Below are 18,768 nucleotides of genomic sequence, written 5' to 3' on the forward strand. Positions count from 1 at the left end.
ACGGCTGCTTGCCGCGGTGCTGCCTTGATGGCACCAACAGCTGAAGTGGACGCGGGCCATGGCAGGCAGCTTGCTTGCTTGGTGCGTTGCGTTGGGCAGAAACAGACGCTGGCCGGAGACGGACAGATACTCGTACTGTAGGCGCTGGACCCGCGCCGTGTCGATCCGCTACCCCCGAGCACAGCCTCAGTCCTTGTTGGAACCGCAACGCTCACTGGCAGCCCGCTGTTTTTCCCATCTGCAAACATCTCTCTCACGCCGGCCCCCTCGCTGGGCACCCATCCCACACCAGACATACTCGCAGCACCACGGTTCTCCAGTCGGTTTTCTTCCGTCCCGACATTCGTTTACACCGCTGGACTGCTGCTGCGGGATTCTGGCTTAGGCAAAGGTTTGCTGCGAGCTTATCGACGGGCCCTTGGCGACTGTGCCTGCCGTCTGGCGATCCTTTGCGATCCTTTGCGATCCACCCCTTCTTTTTGGATATCCTCTTTCTTACTCGCACTCCTTCAAGTACGGCACTGCGTGCTCAGTATACAAAGATACACTTTCCTACGCATTTTCATCACATAGCCGCGCCAGTCTTTACGCATACCTTTGTTACGACTATTCCTACTACTACTACTAATCGTCGGTACGAAAAGTAGACCATCTGGCCTGCATACCTGATATGTGCGTTTTGCATTCATAGCCCCCCCGGCAGCTGCCGCTTACCTGTATACTGTACTGATCAAAACCCGCAGTCTCGTGTGGGTAGCGTTGGTGGAGACCTCCGAGGCTTGCTTGCTTGCTTGCTTGCCTGATTTGATTTCTATTCCGTCCTGCTTGTGATTTCGGTCTTGAGTTTGTTCTCCCTATCCAGAGGGGAAGGGCACACCTTGCCAGGCTGAATCGAATCTCTGCCTCGACTGCCTTGTGCATCGCACGACTCGGCTCGAGCCATGGCTTCATACGATGACGACATCCATCGGCAGCAGTATCACCCCTCAAACTCGATTCCAGATGCTGCCTATCCAGATGACTCGCCATTCCGGCTCCAGCTCCAGTCAAACTATGCCGGCGGGGGGCTCCCGACTGGCCCTTCGCATCCCATGCCCGGATTTACGCCTCTGGGTCCCCATGCAGGGAACCAGTCTGGATATCAGTCTCAGCATCAAGTCCAGCCTCACCAACAGGGAACTTGGCAGCCCTATGACATTCCCAGCAGCCCTCCTCCTCCGTATGACCCGAGTCAAGCCCCGAGCGCATACTCGTATCCACAGAACGATGCGACAACCACTGCTGCGCAGCCCACGAATTCACACGCCCAAGCTGGAGGAATCGAGATGATGCCCTTGCAAACCATACCGACGTCGACGTCGCCAACTCACTTGGCGCCTCTGGCGCCCGGGGCGTCAACCTCGGCATTGACCCAGGCGAGCCATGCTGCTGAAGACCCCTACAAACTAGACGCGGCGACCATGGAGCGTAGACGCAAGCAAAGACGCCTCAAAGTGTGCATCATCGTCATGGCCATCGTATTCTTCTTCTGTGGCGCGTTGATCATAGGTATAGCCCTGGGAGTTGTCAAAGGAGCACTCAACAACCACCAACCGCCTGACCACGACGACCACGGCTTCTAAGGACAAAGAAAGAAGCGTTAGATTTCTTTGTGTTGCCGCTGGGGCCAGGCAAACTTGATCATACATGTTATGATTGCTACTTTCCTTTTCATCACGTTTTCTCCTCATTCTCACCTTTTTTTACCTTTTTGTTTACCTTTTACACCCTTTTTTACCTTTTTGTTTACCTTTTACACCCTTTTTTACCCTTTTTACCTTGTAAGCTCTGAAGCTTTCTTTTATTCTTTCTCTTTTCATTTATTCGCCGGTGCGTAGGAATTGTATCATCCAGGAACAGGAAAGGATGGGCAATGGTTAAGTGTTTAGGCATGCTACCCACATTACGCGATGTGCGAGCGCGGTGTCTTGGCGTCTGTCTGTTTTGGTTTATTTGGTATCGAGTGCCATGAGCGCATTAGTTTGGGTTTTCACGAACAAGGCTTGGGTTTTCAGCATATCCATATGTGTTTAGATGGGTTTTTTATTTTCTGGCTTGGTTGGTTGGGCGTATGGAGGGACGGCGACGGCGACCCAGATATATACAATCTGTAGGATATTGCTGGGTGGGAGGGGCATAGCCAACCATATCTGCAGCTTCTGTCTGCTGGGCCTAGGGAAGGGAAGTTGGATCATCATAGCCAGCGAGCAATTTAATAGAGAGGAGGATTATGGCTGTTTTGCCAGTTTGTGTGACAATCTCTTGTGCTTACCCATCTCTCTGTTTTTGAACGATTGATGAGATACTGCCTGATGTGACTCATTCATGTCGAGGACGAAGGATTCGAGCATTGTCGAGCTGGTTTCTGACCGTTGATATGTTTGAATAATGGGAAGAGTAATGGCGATTGGTCGTGCTGTTCATCTTTGGTACGCAATTTCTATTCATCACTTGGAGATGCTTGGCAAGAGCCATTTGTTCATGCTAAATTCCACAATCAAGCTCATTATACATACATAAAAATAAGGCATTCAGACATCCTCTTCGGTTATAGCAGTTATAGGTAAACCATATATTTTCTCTATAGATGGTCGGTCAAAGTTCTGGGGTAGAATGGGGACACGTAAAAATCTCCATATTGCAGAGTATACGACCAGATGACTATACCTACTATGTATGCTTGTATGAATCCAAAACTAAAGGGAAAGAAGAAGAATAAATTCGACAAAGTACACCTTGGTGTCACTGCCGACGCTGCGAAACCCCACCTTTGTATGCTCTTTTCTATACCTACCAGATGCAACAAGAGATGCAGGACTTTATGGCCCAACTCCGTCAAGTAGGCTACCATTTACCTGGATAGGCAGCTGTACCAAGAGAACGTTTAAAGATGGCTCCTACAGCAATAGCGTGTATCGATCGATAGCGGCAACGGCGAAGGCCCGGTCTCGAGGCGAGCCGCTTATGTGGATTAGCGGAATCGCCGTTGACGTGCCGCGGTTGGGTAAGCTGCTAAGGCAAGCTGACAAGAGTAATGAGTGCTAGTACGACTCGTAGGGCTTCTCTTCTGGCCGGGGTGTGAGCAACTGGATTTAAAGATATTACGCGCGGGTAGCCCGCATGTTGCTCAATACTATTTGCGGCTGCAGTTTCTCCAAATAGCAGCACCACCGGCAATGCGCAGGTACAGTGCATGCATGAAGCAGCACGACCGTGGAGCTGGATACGATGCCCTTTGAGTCCCTGGTCTGGCTCCTCGATGCAGTAAGCAGCTTCGCCCACGGACTCTCACTCTCGATTATGTGCATGTAGTCGTGACTTCTTGTAGAAAAACGACCGATTGGACCAGAATGGACCAGAAGATGGGCATTTCAAGCTCGGTGCCAGAAATGGATGCCTCGGAGCTGCAGTACTGCATCTGGACTTAGTCAGTTCCATCTATATTACGAGCCTCGCGATGTGAAGACTCCGGGGAGACGCTGCCCAAAAATAGAATGACAAACTCTGCATGTGATTGATGGGATGGCCTGGTAACTTACATATCCACACACCTACAAGCACAGATTTTGTTTTCGTCCTACCACTATTGTCAATAGCATGCCATGGCATTTTGTAGCAGCAAGAACAGAAACATGTGCCATGGGAAAGAAGCTCCATTAGGAAGTTCAAAAACTGAGGAGGCTCGGAGAGATGGACAACCGAGCGGGAACTTTCGGCGGGTTTATGTGATTCCTCCAAGTGCTTGATTTGCAGTGTCACGGAGATTATACCAAGTTGGATGGCCCCGAAGAGAAAGCAGCTGCAGCGAGGGAAAAAAAGTTCCCATATGCTTGTTTCCGTCTCTGGTGAAAAAGAAAACATATTAAAGACGGCAAGACAAGAGCCCCTCCTTCTGAGTTGATAAGGCCTTGACACAGTCGGCTCCGAAGCGAACAGGGGACATCCGGGGATGCAATGTAGTATCGAGAAAAGACCAGGGTTCCAGACCGACTCTGTGGGAATTTCCCAGATTGGATGAAACAGCCGCGAGTGGAGGGGCGGGTGCGTGCAAGCTGTCCGACATGGCCCTTTCTCTCTTTCTTTCTCCTTGTCTCTGATGATATTTTCTCCTTTGCGAGGTACCAAAGAGCTTACCCGGATAGTTCGTACGGGCTAATCAAGACCGAGATTCCAATTCTGGGCCTGGATCTGACGTAAGTAGACAAATCCGAGCTCGAGATTGGCATCGTATATGCAAGCTCTAGTTTTGTTGCTCCTGTCCCGTTGTTTCTCGCTCTCTCTTGTGCTCCACACGGCTCTCGCGGCTTTGACCCGTGCGCAGATCGCAATCATTAGGAATAGGTTGTCTTTGATGGCCTCGTGACACAAAGTTGGTAAATTTGCTAAAGAGTGGATTCGGCCTCGGTATCCCATAGTAGGTTAATGTCGTCTGGGCTGTTCTGAGACATAACTAGGGAGAGATGAGCTGGGTCGACGACGCGTGTGAAGAATGGCAAGTTACGGTTGCTGCTGACGGTGGCAATAGTTAGTTATCTGGGTGTGCTTCGCATGTACAAAGTAGGCAGGGACTTTCTTTTTATGCGCATGGGGGCGATGGAGTGTCGGAAAGGGAGAGAAGAAGAACAAAATACCTAGTGCACGTAACGTATCATGTACAAGGGATCGATTCGCCGTCATATGCCTCGATAGAGGGATGGCAGAGACACGATTGAAACAGCACCTGGCAAAAGACGAAAGGAAAGACAGCAAGGCAGATTGTGCCACCAGAAGAGAGGGTGGATGTCGACAATTGGCGTAGCATCAGTGTAAGACCTCGAGCGGCAAGCATGTGATGATGATGGAGAAGGATCCTGGCAGAGCTGAGCCCAGAGCAAGAGGCGGCAATTTGTCTTTTCAGAACTTGGCTATACTTGAAATGGCTGTTCGAATGAGAGACATTTTGCGTTGGAAAAGAAAAAGAGAGAGAGAGAAAAAAAAGAAAGGAGCAGAAAATGACGGAAGAAAAAAAAGGTGTGCTTCACAGCCTTCCAAAATTGCGGCTGCAATTTGGCAGCTGCTTCTACAGCCAGGCGGCAACAGCCCCGAGAGTGTACCTGCTTGGCCATTGAGTTATCATCGCCTGCTCTTCTTCCATCGCCTGCATTATTCTTCGTTGGGTACGTTGAGTACTTGAGAAAGGATCTACCATGCCTGGCAAATCAAACACCGATATGGAATCTCGCTTTGGATGAGATGTTTTGGCAGCGTCTTGGCGTGCCCTGTATCCTCCGTATAAGCTACAGTAGAAGCAAGGATCTATATCTTGGCAGTACTACCCAGGTAAGGCAACAGCACCAGGCCAGAGATATCCAAGCGAGCTAGGTATTGATATCGATTCAATCAATGGATGGCGAGAGAGGACAGGGCCTTTTATCACTGCCGCTACAAATCCAATTTCACGTTCCCTGGCACAGGTAAATTAGATTCGACACGGCAGTGCTGTAGCGGGTTCACATCAGTGATCTGGTACTGCCCACCATTGACGTTTCCTAGTACTTCCAACCTGAGGCTCACATTTTTTCCCAGTTTTGTCCCTTTCCTTTTCAGATCAGCCTCTCTCTCTCTTCTGTTGATAGGTTTTGATGACCATCTTTTTTTTGTTTCACCCAACCTCTTTGCTCTGCTGCTCTTCTGTCCACTCAATGCAGCAATTCCTTCAGTTGAACCTCCATCTCTAGTCTTTCTTTCTTTCTCCCTCTCTGTCTCTCTCTCTCTCTCATCCCATCTCGTCCCTCGCTATCTAGCAACTTCCTACAGTACTGGCCACCAACAAAGACATGCCTAGGTAGGTCGCTGACCCTCGTGATACCAGAACCCAGCATCAGTTCAAGTGTGAGTGGTCCACGGCTGACAGGCACAGGGCCTTGACGAGGAGCTGATCGCAGACTAGCTGGCCCGCCACGCGCGAGGTAATAAACCGGCCCTGTTTTGACAGCTTGGAGGGGACCCCGGCACCAGCTAAGCACCAACTAAGCCAGCCTTGGCCTGGAGCTTCTTGTTTCGTGCCCGAGCCACTAAAACACGGCGGGGGAGAAGCCTCATCAGAGCTGCTGGCGAGATGAGATAACAAAAGCACCGTCAAAAGGTTCGCAGACTCGGCCCCTGCCAGACTTGCCAGGCCATTGCACGAGCCGGGCTATGATGCCTACTCCATGTACTTGTACACAATACTCATGCTCGCCTCACCATCAAATCGTCATGCTAGCAGTGGTGCTATGGAGCACTTTCTACCCAATGGACGGGTACGTGCGCCCCTTGGGCTGGTTGGGCCATCACTTACAGGCATTGCAGTACTAGCAGCAAGAGCTACAGGTACGTCTGCTCAACTTGAGTACGAGTGTTTTCGATTTCCGGCTCGGCTTCCCCCAGGGACTAACACCAACGCAAACTCGCTGCAGACCAAATCTTGCATTTGTATTAGCGCTCGTCTGCTCTCCACGATGCTGGGAGCCTTGACAAGTTTACGCGAGCTCCATCAGATCCTTTAGTGCTACTTTGAGCATGCTACTGACTCTGGCTTTACTCGTCTCGTACAGGTCAGGCATGTCTTGATTCCAGCACTATGGCACACAATCTGGAGCTAGTTGAGCTGCCTTTATGCCGTGCCGTGGTGGGAGGCGCATGCTCATGCTCATGCTCCCGGTTTTTTGGGTCTTCAATTTCAAAGTCGCCTTCCCTCCCTTCCTGATCGTACCACTCTGAGACAAGCTCCAATACGTCTGGTTCGTATACAGCCTGAGCTTATATTATCAGAGTGATCATGGCTAGTTTCCTGGCTGGCCGATGATGCTCTCGCTGGCTCAATGCGTGAGCGTTGGTTATTATTGTCACTTTTTTTTTTTTTTTCTTTTTTTCCCCCTCCATCATCCTCCATTTTCTTGTGGTCAAGAGTCCCTTTCGATGTATGACGAGGTTTCCTTGCTCTGGTGGTGCGTCCCGAATCCTTGGACGGCAGACCCGACACAACAGCTCAGATTCTTGCAAGGGGATCCTCCATTTTACTACCCCCTGCTGGTTTTTGTCTTGGAATAGGTACTAGGAGTAGTGTCTACCCTGGGGACTGATTTCGACCGGGCAAAAAAGCCTTTTGGGAGATATGACATTCGTACCCAATGCCACCCTGGCTGAATCTTGCCCTCGGATGCGGCACAGCCACTGGCAATAACACGAACTGCTTCTTTCTTTTTCCATCCTTGCAACCTTGTACCCTACTTGTAAATGGCAATGCTGCTACGTACATCAACCGAGGCCTTCTCCCTTCCTTGCCCATCTACTTAAAGTAGAAGTCGAGTACCATCACTACTACTGGTGCTGAATGAGTGATATTTCTATCCTACATGTACTGCAGCTCTTTACTAGGGTTGATGTCTACGGCAGCCTTTTCCTGCTGGCCTTGCACACCCTCGCCCTCTTTCGTCATTGATGGGGGTGTTGCATTGATTCCCACCCCCTGGTTCACATTACCGGCACTCGGCCGTACCGCTGGCACTTATACCTGCAAGCACTTTTACGGCCAGCCAGATACAGCCACCAAGTGGTACTGCTACCACTGCTACTGCCGGTACTATCTCACTCCATTGTGCTCTGCCTAGGTAGGTGGCATTGGTATCTATATGCTACGTGACGAGAAACGGTAACAATTCTTTGTTTGCACTCCCGCTGTCGAGGCTGAAGGCTGATCAATGGGCATGGGTGAGCATATCCTCCCTACCCACTAATCTAAAGCTCACCAACTCTTCCATGCGCCTGCATAGCATGTACATGCTCTCTGCAATGGAAATCCGAGTACAATATAGTACAAGCGCGGCAGTGGCAAAAGAAGAAGAAGATATATTGGTCACTCGTCAAAACTCTTCCCACTAATACCTCCCGTCTGTGTCCCCGTTCCTGTTCCGCGCGAGATGGACGCTAGCGGGAGTGTGAAGGAGGAAACGCAAACCAAACGTCACAAAGACCTCGACGGCTACCCTGACTCGAGACAAGGTACGACGGCCAACGCACAGATCAGACAGGCAAACCCATTGCGACTCGCCTCCAACGAGATCCAGAGGCGCAATGGGAGCTACTACAGTAGACCAGTATGGTAGTAGTGGCATTGAAATGTTTTAGCACGTTTAGGACCCCAGCAGCCTTGACGAGTATAACCCACCGTGCCTTATATCCCTCTTATACCTTGTACGGTGCTACTACTTGCGCCAGCCACTCACTCGCGCTGACAAAAGATCTGCTCCCTAGGTACTCCGTCTCAGCGGTAGAGAAACACGATTCGAAACGGCACGATACGACGCGGCACAATTTATACTCGCATTAACAGGCTCTTGGCCTGATCTCCATACACACCCCGCACTATTTTATATCATACGCACCAAGAGCCGCCATCCCTTGCCTCTGCCCTGCAGCAAATGTGTCTCTCTCCCTCTCCATGGGGACTAGCCTGCCTGAAGACCGGGCTCTCTTTTTGGGCCCTGGGTACCTAAGTAGGCAGGGAGTGGTAGTGGTGTTTACTACCCTCTACCTGGTACATGTAGCTTGGCGGTCTTTTATCAAAAGCCAGATGATGGCTTGAATTCTTTGCTTTTTTTCCCTTCGCTTCTCTGGCCTCTTGCGTGTTGCGAGACAAAATTGTTTCAGAGCATTACCGCCCGCCTGACCTTTTGTTTTTTATCCTACCTTTTTTTTTTTTATGCTGTTTGCTTTTTTCTTCTTTTTCTGAATCCTCTTTTTGTTTCATCTCCCCATTTTTCTTCCCTCTCTGCCCCCGCCTTGCTTTTCTTCTTCTTCTCTGGGTTTCCCATTTGCTACTATTTCCTTTGCTATTTTTAAACCTGGCTATATCACTGCGACTGCTACCGCTACCACCTCTTTGCTACTGTTAGTAGCCGCCCATGACCTGAGACTGTAGGTAGCCGCTTCCCTCTGCCCTCTTTGCGGTCTTTGCCTGCCCGTATACAAAAGCGAAGCGCAGCCCGTGCTCCTTTCCTGCCAAACTTGATCAGCCAGGTCTCTCTCCTCTCCTCCCTATAAACATTCTCTTCCTCTTCCTCCTCTTCCTCCTTTTCCTTTATTCTCGCAAACCACCTTCGAACCTTGCATCTTGTTCATCTTTTGATCAGCACCCTGACTAACAGCCTTCTGACGTAGCCACAGCATCCTTCCACCAATACTTGCCAGCTCATTCATCTACCCTCAGCCATCTGCATCTACCTCCAACCAATTGCAGCCTACTCAGGCACGGCGCTATCCTACTTCTAGCTGTTCTCCCCCATCCCCAGAGCCTTCTTCTCTGTTAGACATCAGTGTACCTACTTACTTACTACCTACCTTGTCGTGGCGTCGTTGTCCTACTCCTCTTTCCATCATCAATCGCCTTACACCGGTCCCCGCCTCACCCTGAACACATGCGAGGTTGAATAACTGAAAAGAGAAAAAGCAACGGGCCGCGGCTGAGAAAACGACATCGAGTGAGAGTGCTGCTGTTAATCTCACACACATACGGGGGGTACTGCACTGCTTCTACTGTTTTCCCTTTTCGCTTAAGGACAGAAAAAAAAAAGAACCCCCGCCCTGCAAAGCCGTTTTAGTGCTGCAACTTGACATTCCCAGCCTAGCAGCCACATCAGTCGACGGCCGAGATCCTCGCAATCCCCGTCATTTTATGGTTCCGCTCTCTGCCAGTACTTTTGCAATATAACCGCCATTCACCGCCCCCACGACGGTGCAATTTTTCCGGCCGTCCTCGACAGTGACATTATCTGGCTGATTACTCATTGCAGAACGACCGCCGTCCTTGTTTGATTTTTTTTTATCTTCTCCCTTTGCTGCCATTGCTGCCATTGCTTCTGGTTTGTCTCCCTGTCGCATGCCCGCTGCGTTCTCAGCCGTCTCACCTGCGCTTAGTGGTTCGATTGGTCGGCTTTTTATACCCCGGAACTTGCAGCATCTGCAGCTACGCGAGGCGAACGGTCCCGAAATTTGTCTCATCGACAGCGTTGTGTTTCACAGAGTACAATCGCGGACCGTCCCCTGAGGCTTTATACAGTCTGCGCGCAGCATCAAAAGAGGCGTTGGTGAAGTTGTAAACAGTCCACGGCTGTTACACGACAGCCTTCAGTATCCCCTATTATAGGCCCCATAATTCTTTTTTGGCCTCATTGCGCCATAAATCTCAGCAGCCATGCCGCCCCGAAGCCCCTTCTCATCGCCAAGGTAATGCCATAGCCTTGATGGCACCCGTTGGACACGTCTTGATCATGTCTTGCCGTTGGCTAACAGCTTTGTTTCTCTCTCTTTAGCCGTGAGCTCCACGTAGTTGTTCTTGGTGCAGGTATGTCGTGGCCCAGGTTCCAAACTAACTTCATGTATCACGCTGCTAACAATATTCTTATTCAGGTGGCGTCGGCAAAAGTTGCCTCACTGGTGAGTCGTCCGCTTGATTGATAGATACGCTGCATGCGATTCCCTTCATCAGCCATTATCAGCCATCATCAGCTCAGGGCCCCCGCGACTAACGCTTGGCCAGCCCAGTTTGTCCACAATGAATGGATCGAGAGCTATGATCCTACCATCGAGGACTCCTATCGCACTCAAGTTCAAGTCGATGTAAGTCTCCAAAGATGATGACTCGTGTCTGTCCGTGTACCGTTGACAGTGTATCTAACATCACTTTCTCTCCAGGGTCGGCAGGTAATTCTGGAAATGTAAGTTTGCATTTGGCTGTGTGCGCACCTCGGCCGCGCTGGACGTTTACTGATGTTGAGACAATAGCCTCGATACCGCTGGCACCGAGCAGTTTGGTATGAAATCTCTGCCTTCTTCTCCCATGGCTTTGCCAACTAACTCGAGAGTAGTGGCCATGAGAGACTTGTATATGAAGACGGGCCAAGGTTTCCTGCTCGTTTTCAGCATCACGTCTCCCTCGTCGTTAAGCGAGTTGGAGAACCTGCGGGAGGAGATTATTCGCATCAAGGACGAAGAAAATGTCCCCATGGTGATTGTCGGCAACAAGGCTGATTTGGAAGACGGCCGAGTCATTGCTCGCGCCAAGGGCTTCGCCGTCTCCCAGAAATGGGGAGCTCCATATTACGAGGCCAGTGCCAGAACACGAAGTAAGTTTTGTTTCTGCAGTCTCTGCAGGCCATCCATCCCTCGTTCCAGACTTGATGTCCATTTTCTCGAAGCCGTCTCCATCAAGCACGTGTGACTAACCATACATTAGCCAACGTTGACGAAGTCTTCATTGATCTGTGCCGCCAAATGCTCCGCAAGGAAGATGAGACGGCAGAGCCCGACGAGGCTTCGAAGATTGATGCGCTCAAGAGCGCCAACAACAAGCGCAGGCGGCGCTCCAAGTTCCGTGACAGCACTCATCCGCGATGCGTGATATTGTAATTGGTTTCTTTTCATTGACCAAGAACCAAATATACCAATATCGGTTTTGAGAGAGAACATGGAGACTTGTCAAGGATCACCAGCAAGCAGCAGAAGAGCCGTTGTAGCGGATGAACTACAAGTATGATATACCCAAATGATTTGATTATGTTTGCTGTTTGAGCAAAGTGGGGAAACAAAAAGTTTTGGCATGATAGAGCGCCAGGTTCACGGAAGGTACTGCCTCGAATCTCGCAATCACTGGCCTTGGGAATTTGATGGCAAGAGATTGGAAGCCCGAGCTCGATTGGGATGGGGAAACTGCATTTCGCTTTTGTATCATTTTGCGGCAGAATGTCGCAAGCCCACCGTCATCCCAGAAGTAACCTGACGTTGGAAGCAAGACAAGACTGTTTGTTTGACTTTTGTTTTTCATCTCCAAGGTACTAGAGGAATGGACTGAAGGAAGGGCGGAAGACGTGGTAAAAGGCTTTGGCGGCATTGATAGATACGGGCGAGCCAGACTCGGAAAGGAAGTTGACACCTTAGAAACATACATACTCACGTGAGCACGGCATCAAGAAACGGTAGATAGTTAGGTAGAATAGTTGGTTACCTTTGGGTGTTGCAGCACTTTTATATATATATTCATTCATTTCTTTCATCGGGCGTTATGCAATGGATTTCGAGCTGAGTGAGGATGATTGTTGGGTTGGTTCATTGGCGTTGGTTGGCTGGCGAATTTTAAACTAGACACGAGCGCAATGGCCATGCTAGTTAGCTTTACCATCTCCATCTTGAGAGAAGAAGAGCAAAAAAAGAGAAACCAAAGCATGAGATTGAAGAGAGTCTATACTTACCAGACAACAAATGAGAAAAAGATGCAAAAAGAAGGGTCTGGCCGGGGATTGAACCCGGGACCTCTCGCAAGCAAGCTGTAGGGTGTACCCTAAGCGAGAATCATACCACTAGACCACCAGACCGAAGATGCTTCTTATTTGATGGCAATTTTGATCACTATTGTGAGTCATATACCACGTAGTAGTAGCCATTCATTCTCAGGATAGCCTCAGGGGGGGCTTTAAAGACATGCCGCCATTGAGATGACTTGAGATATGGAAAACGCGCTTTGCTGTATCCACTAGTAGCATTTTAGACCATATCAACGTGGCTAACTCCTGCGAGGGGCTCGAAGCTGAATACTATGTCCGTGACCTTTGGGAGCAGAATAGTATTACCGTTAGTACGTAAACTGACACCAGCTTGTCTGAGACCAAGGTTGGAAGAATCCAATCGACTGCTGGGGCATCGTAATGCTTATCATATTAGTCTCAGATGACAGTATTTGAGAGGCCCGGGCAAGCCAAGCCCCACCATGTATAGCAGACTGTTTCTGTCGACCGGCATATCTTGAGGTAAAAGAATTCGCAGAAAACCGAGCAGAAAAAAAGAAAGAAAAGAATTAGGCACTGCCAAGGGTCTGGAGAAAGTCAAGGCCACCGAGTGACCAAAACAGTCGGCAGATGGTTGGGCACTATAATACGATCAGCAGTGCAGAAGCGGCCAGTCGAAACATATTCTGTAGAGGAGAGTAGCCGGTTGATGCTGCTGCAATTCAAGTGTGGCGACCTTGACATGTATAAAGAGTAAGCATGGATATATCTCTGTGTATTCTTCGTACAGTCAACATCGCGCAACGTCTGGCACAGAGGACCGTCGTTTCCTAGTGAATATCAACCGGCACCACTGATGACTGAGAGATTATTGATAGGTGTAAGATGAAACTAGGCACTAGAACGAAGATGGGAAATGACATCTGGCGAGACATTTATGGCAATCATTGCAACATTTTCCGCCAATGTGGATGGAAGTGAGCAACTTGGAGGCTGCGAAGGGTGGTACAGTGCATATTGTCACTACTTGCGATAAAATTCCCAAGTGTGGTGCCATGTTATAGACAATTAATGGCGGGAGCGGATGAGGATAGAGTAGCTGAAACTGTTGAATGGAAGAGATATATAGTAGCAGGTGAGGTGGACTTGGGGGCAAATGTCTTTCTTTCGACCAACATTTATGAATTAGCGACAATTCAGACATGGAGAAAGAGTTACTTCGATTCCAGCAGTATGATTTACTCTCGATGCCAAGCAAGGTGTCTATCGCTGCCACTAGACGCCCGGCTGGGGCGGACCACTCGGTCTTGCGAGGATAATCGAATGCTATCAAGAGACAGCGCTTGTATTGACACTCGTCACACGCCCATCGAATTCCGTGTGTGGCAGAAGGTCATTGCGCTGCCAACTGTCAAAGGATTCAAACTTGCTCACTTCGTGTGCCACAACGGCGGATGAGGTCTAGGTAGCGATCCCAAATCTTCATAATAGTAATAATGAAAAGTTTGACTTTGAGTGCTGATCTTGTTTCCTCGCCACTCTGCCATATTAGTGCTGAAACTACAAGCCAAATAGACACAAGACTAGCCTCAGAAGGTGGAAAAGCAGCGGCGAACGTGAGGGTTGGACATTGTATCACTAGATATGGTGAAGACAGCTTCACCAGGAGGGAGACGTAGAGGGGGGAGAGAGCAAGAGACTGAGAGCGAGAGAAAACGAGAGAGGCAGGAGAACGTGATAGGCAGCGTCGCCTCCTCTCTGGGCTGTGACGCTAGCACGAGCAGACAGTGGTTAGAATGTGCCAAGCAGATGTAGACTATACGGCAGATGATATTTGGTTCGGCTTATCTCTTCTCAGGGGGGGTGATATAGTGATTGCAATACTAGAACGCCAAATGTTTCAGAAATAGACATCTGTAGCATCTGGGTCCGAGTCCGCGCCACAGTGATTGATTAAATGCAGCATAGTATACGAGACAGATGCATGCTTCCAAGTAAAGGAGCTCGACTAATAGGATATGTGCCGGGCAGTAGTTGCTTATGCGTTCGTTACCTTACGCGGGGTGTCTGTAGTCACGCGCTGCTCGTTTGAAAGCAGCGTTGCCCGCATGGCTTGTAAGTCGGATCGGATCTAGTGACCAATGCTGCGGTCGTACATGATGGACGTGGTGGATGCCTGGCTGCCATCGCACAAACTTGAGACCAAATCAAGAATGGTGGCGAGCAAATGGCTTTTGGGTGTCATGAGGACGGGCTGAGGTTAATGTGATTCGTGACTTGGAGCCAGAGTACCCTTTGTGCATGCCGTAGACGTCTTCCTCTATTTGTTCACTGGCCCTTGCTAGACAGAGAGACCAAGTGTTGAACGCGTGGGCACTGCTCATGCTAAGCAGAGTTGTATCATTTGCTCCTGTGCTTCCGTGCCAAATCCTGGCTGCTCAAACGAGCCGCGAGCAGTTTCTCAAATCCAATTTGCTGGCAAGAGTATTACTATTAATACGGTGTCCAGCATTTGGCTGATGGCATCGCCAAAGCTTTTGCACACCGTAAAAGGGGGGCTCAATGTGTCGGCCACTGGCCGAGACGCAGCCTTCCCAAGTCCTAGAAAGAGCCAGCAAAGTACCCAGTCCACTTGCATGCTTTTGTATCCATCCACTTGGGCGGTCCAAGCAGCCGATACTCTTCCAGGATTGATCCTGTCATGGAGTGTGTGTGGATGCGAGGTGAAGAAATGTGATAGACATGGGCTGACACACAGTAGCGCGTCGTCTGCTCCCAGCTATGGCCAATGACATGTCTCGCAGAGAGGACCCGCGCATGGAAATGTGCTCGATGGTACGAAGTAGAGCTCTAATCAGACGTGTCAGAGACCGCGGAAGGGTCTCGAGTTATTCTGCGTGCAGTAGTCGATTTGACGTCGGCGTATTTCTCTCTTGTGTGGGATGGTAGATGAGATATAGAGCCCACTTCGACTTGCAATACTAGATGGGAATTAGACAACCAGGGGTGCGAAAGTGATCAAGATCTCGGTAGAGACTGTGACTTTAGTCATGGATTTCCATTTTCTCGCTTGGCCGAGAGCCGGGCTGCATGGGTGATACGGGATATAGAAAGGAGTTTGCGGCAGCAATCAAAAAGGCAAGAACACTAGGCGAGGTCGTCGTGCAGATAGAAGAAGGAATTGAAACGACAAAGACAAAAACCAGCACAGGGCGCTGCCTGAGCATGAACATGAACATGCCAAGTTGCTAAGCTTCCCGGGGGCTGAACGGGGCTGAACTGGGCTGAAGGACAAGAAGCTGAGCCATCCATCCATTTTGCCGAGGCTGAGGATCCAAGGCGCTAGAAGGTAGATTGTCGAGATAAGTGCGGGTTGCCTGTCTGGCACTTGCTCCAACGACCAGAGACTCTGAGAAATTCTGGATAGACGACAAAGCTATTAGTCAGGAGCAACAGTAACAAGCGGCAGCATCGTCACGGGGGTGGCAGAGAGAGAGCAAGAAAGAGAAGAGACCCATTAAATGCACCATTTAGGCGCATTGCCAGATTCAGCTGTGTAATCAATGCGTGCCGTATTCTTAGCATGGCGCGAGTGGCTGAGCAGTTGGGACACGGGTCGAAGTAAGAGAGAATATCGTGTGTGTGGGATATAGAGGGAAATGAGAGCAGCAAACTGCTTGGAGGAGTTGAATGTTGTTTGCTATAGAAGAAAAAAAGAAGAAGAAGAAAAGGGCGTAATGATAGTGAATAGGTGAGACGTTGATGGAAATGGAAGGCAGGACGCGATGGGCCAACCGCGTGACCACAAACAGGTACCTCCGAGTCGGTATTGCTGCAGGCAGAAATGGTGAGGATTGCCATCTGTTATCAGGCACTGCGTTTGGGTACCTGTTGTAGCAAGCAGATACTGCTGCTAGAACAAGTAATTGCATGCGCCATCTGATGCAATAGATACACCTATCATAATCGCATCGTGGGATTCTTTCGAGGCGCAGTGATATTAATAGGTGATAGCTGACCGACCGCGTGTTTTTCTAGAAGGCATGAAAGACGTTGGCGTAGATTCGGGCTGAAACCATATATGTACAGTAGGTACTCAAAGGGGTGCTTATTTCTTAATATGGTCAGTAGTATATGAGAGATAATACCACTGCTGGTAAGCACTGGATGGATAACGCCTCTGTAGATAGCATGGTGTAAGTGCTAGATACTATAGTCGGTTTGGTATCGAGGTATGCTTCAGTAAAGTACGTAACAACTCTGGCATTCATATTTCGGAGGGATATCGCGTCCAAGAGCCCTATATCTCTCCAGAAGGCTATCATAGAGGTTGTTGTAAGGGCCATCACAAGCCGTATACTCTGTCTACCAAGCATTGACAAGACGCCAGAGCTATAGTCGCCGTCTCCTTTGCTCGTTGCAGGTGCCATCAGACGCAGCCTAAAGTCTCCGTCGCCTGCCAGAGAAATAAAGTCGCCAAGGCAAAGGTGGATCGTATATCCCATGCCCTTGCGCCTCAGCCTGTCTGAACCAACCCCCGCTTGTGGATTTTGACTGGTTTGTTGATTCTCATTGTTTCCCAGTCGATCTGCTTTGCAACTCGGACCACGGACGGCTCCCGTGCTTACTAGGTACATATACTGTATCTACAGCGGAAAGTGGGGATGTCGCGATGCTGCTGCAAAACCCACTGCACTAGATTCGTTTCGTACGAAGCGCGAGCAATATCTCTTGTGCCTGTACGAGTAAGATATTAGCCCGTGATCGCGGAGCGAGATCCTAGAGGGAGGGCCTGGCAGCATCTCACCAGCATCTGTGTTCTATATTACCTAGGACTTGGATCAGTTTTTTTCAGCTCAAATGCCTCGCCATCGCCAGCAATTGGCTTGTGAGATGCGAGGCAGCAGCAGCAGCAGCACTACTGCCTAGTATTGGCAGCAAACCGTTGGTCCAAAGACGGCTTTTCACCACGCGGTCTTTGCCATCGCAGATACGAGTGCAGCTTCGTTCCCTGTTTTGCCTAGAGTGTGCTATGCTGTCCTAAGCCTAGCCTCTCCTCCTCTCGAAGAGGCGCCAGCCAAGGCAGCGGGCCACTGCTGCGACCGTGTGGTCCACGTCGATGGCAGATTGAGTCGCTGGTGGGCCGTATCGTGTTGCAGTACCGTAGAGAGCGTTCCCGGTGCTAGCTGCCAGTATTAGCACGTCGTCGTAGGCCAAGAGACGGCGAGCATGTATAAGTACAAGGGACACGGCTGAATGCTCGAGATTCACAACCGATTACCTCCCATCACAGTATGAAGTAGGCACTTACAAGTACTTGTAGATGTTTGTAAGAAACGACCCCCTGCGCCTTGCCGGCAGCCTCAGCGCCGGGTTCCTGGCGAGCAAGAGGTCCAGGCCAGCCCGGCCAGGGACAAGCGCCGGTGGCTTCGAGTGGTGTGATGGGCGCTGGGCGAGCTTCGTTAGGGCATGATCTCCCCCCTCTCTGCAGCAGATGGCGGCGTCCACATTCAGTAACAACGATGAAGAAATGAGAAGCGACTGGGGTCCCCGTCGCGCCAGCGTCCAATGGCAGCGGCCACTTGGACGTTGGACGAGGGCAGCAATTTTGACATGCATAAGGTGCCTTGCTAGTGCGTCGCGATGGCGGCCTGTGATTGGCTGGCGTGGCCTTCCCCCGTAATCTGCGTATCTTAGTACGGAGTGGTACCTCTAGCGTCACTGACGAGTCTACGGCTTAGCACGTACTGCAAGGTCGGCAGCGACTTTAGTGCGGATGGAGCCCCACCAATGGGCAATTTGCACGTGCGTGCATCTTGGTGAGCCAAAGGATGGTCATGAGCAATGCCGGGATGCGAGGCCATCGGCCGTTTGCCGCGGCAGATAATGCTGTTGTCTGCGTCTTGATCGTGACGACACTTTTGAATGGCTGATGTACCGGTTGATCAGTCAAGTTGAAATCAAATCCCAGCGCAACGTCATTCCGGCATACTGACTCTTGGTAGTGACCAGTCTCCTCGCCTCTGGATTGAGCATCTTGGGAGGTGATGCTATTCGCAGACTTCATACATCCCCCGCCATCATCTTGTTTCCATCTTGGATCATAAAGATGCGTGCCTACCTAGGCTTCTAATCTTCGGAGACAACTACGTATCGGTACAGTATAGACGGGACGAATCGATACGTGGCAGAGGAACTAATCTCAACTCGACCTGAAAAGGCCACCCGCCAGGCTGTCTCCCGTACGGGGTGCGTTACAGTGCATGCAGCGACAGGGGCAATGATACTATACCTGCGATGGGTGCAACGGGTTGAACCAAAAAAAAAAAAAAAAACGAGAGAGAGAAAATGAACAAGAGGATTTTATTCTGTGCGCTTATCTGTGCCATGGTTGTTCTGGTATGGCTCGTCTCGTTGATACCAACTGAAC

The 18,768-nt window shown here is 50.1% G+C and overlaps 5 protein-coding genes and 1 non-coding gene across 6 annotated transcripts; 3 read left to right on the forward strand and 3 right to left on the reverse strand.

Moving 5' to 3' along the window:
- Positions 1-941: 941 nt before the first annotated feature.
- Positions 942-1,622, forward strand: TrAtP1_001987 (uncharacterized protein; the record flags this gene model as incomplete). The annotated part of the gene is made up of 1 exon (XM_014085142.1): positions 942-1,622. The coding sequence occupies one exon, from the start codon at positions 942-944 to the stop codon at positions 1,620-1,622; it is 681 nt and encodes a 226-aa protein (XP_013940617.1).
- A 1,788-nt stretch (positions 1,623-3,410) lies between these two features.
- On the reverse strand, positions 3,411-3,900 carry TrAtP1_001988 (uncharacterized protein; the record flags this gene model as incomplete). Its single annotated transcript, XM_066111250.1, has 2 exons — positions 3,411-3,457; positions 3,579-3,900. 2 exons carry the CDS (start codon positions 3,898-3,900, stop codon positions 3,411-3,413), a joined length of 369 nt encoding a protein of 122 aa, XP_065967324.1.
- Positions 3,901-10,252: 6,352 nt separating this feature from the next.
- Positions 10,253-11,466, forward strand: TrAtP1_001989 (uncharacterized protein; the record flags this gene model as incomplete). The annotated part of the gene is made up of 8 exons (XM_066111251.1): positions 10,253-10,284; positions 10,371-10,402; positions 10,468-10,494; positions 10,598-10,677; positions 10,753-10,775; positions 10,843-10,871; positions 10,926-11,183; positions 11,294-11,466. 8 exons carry the CDS (start codon positions 10,253-10,255, stop codon positions 11,464-11,466), a joined length of 654 nt encoding a protein of 217 aa, XP_065967325.1.
- Positions 11,467-12,338: 872 nt separating this feature from the next.
- On the reverse strand, positions 12,339-12,428 carry TrAtP1_001990. Its single transcript has one exon. It is a non-coding gene; the product is annotated as a tRNA-Pro (tRNA).
- A 981-nt stretch (positions 12,429-13,409) lies between these two features.
- On the forward strand, positions 13,410-13,796 carry TrAtP1_001991 (uncharacterized protein; the record flags this gene model as incomplete). The annotated part of the gene is made up of 1 exon (XM_066111252.1): positions 13,410-13,796. The coding sequence occupies one exon, from the start codon at positions 13,410-13,412 to the stop codon at positions 13,794-13,796; it is 387 nt and encodes a 128-aa protein (XP_065967326.1).
- Positions 13,797-17,013: 3,217 nt separating this feature from the next.
- On the reverse strand, positions 17,014-18,374 carry TrAtP1_001992 (uncharacterized protein; the record flags this gene model as incomplete). The annotated part of the gene is made up of 5 exons (XM_014085664.2): positions 17,014-17,075; positions 17,146-17,520; positions 17,650-18,030; positions 18,087-18,267; positions 18,335-18,374. The coding sequence occupies 4 exons, from the start codon at positions 18,372-18,374 to the stop codon at positions 17,385-17,387; spliced, it is 738 nt and encodes a 245-aa protein (XP_013941139.2). The 3' UTR covers positions 17,014-17,075; positions 17,146-17,384.
- Between the last annotated feature and the right edge of the window lie 394 nt (positions 18,375-18,768).

The sequence above is a fragment of the Trichoderma atroviride genome, chromosome 1 (assembly GCF_020647795.1).
Source record: "Trichoderma atroviride chromosome 1, complete sequence".
NCBI lineage: Eukaryota > Fungi > Ascomycota > Sordariomycetes > Hypocreales > Hypocreaceae > Trichoderma > Trichoderma atroviride.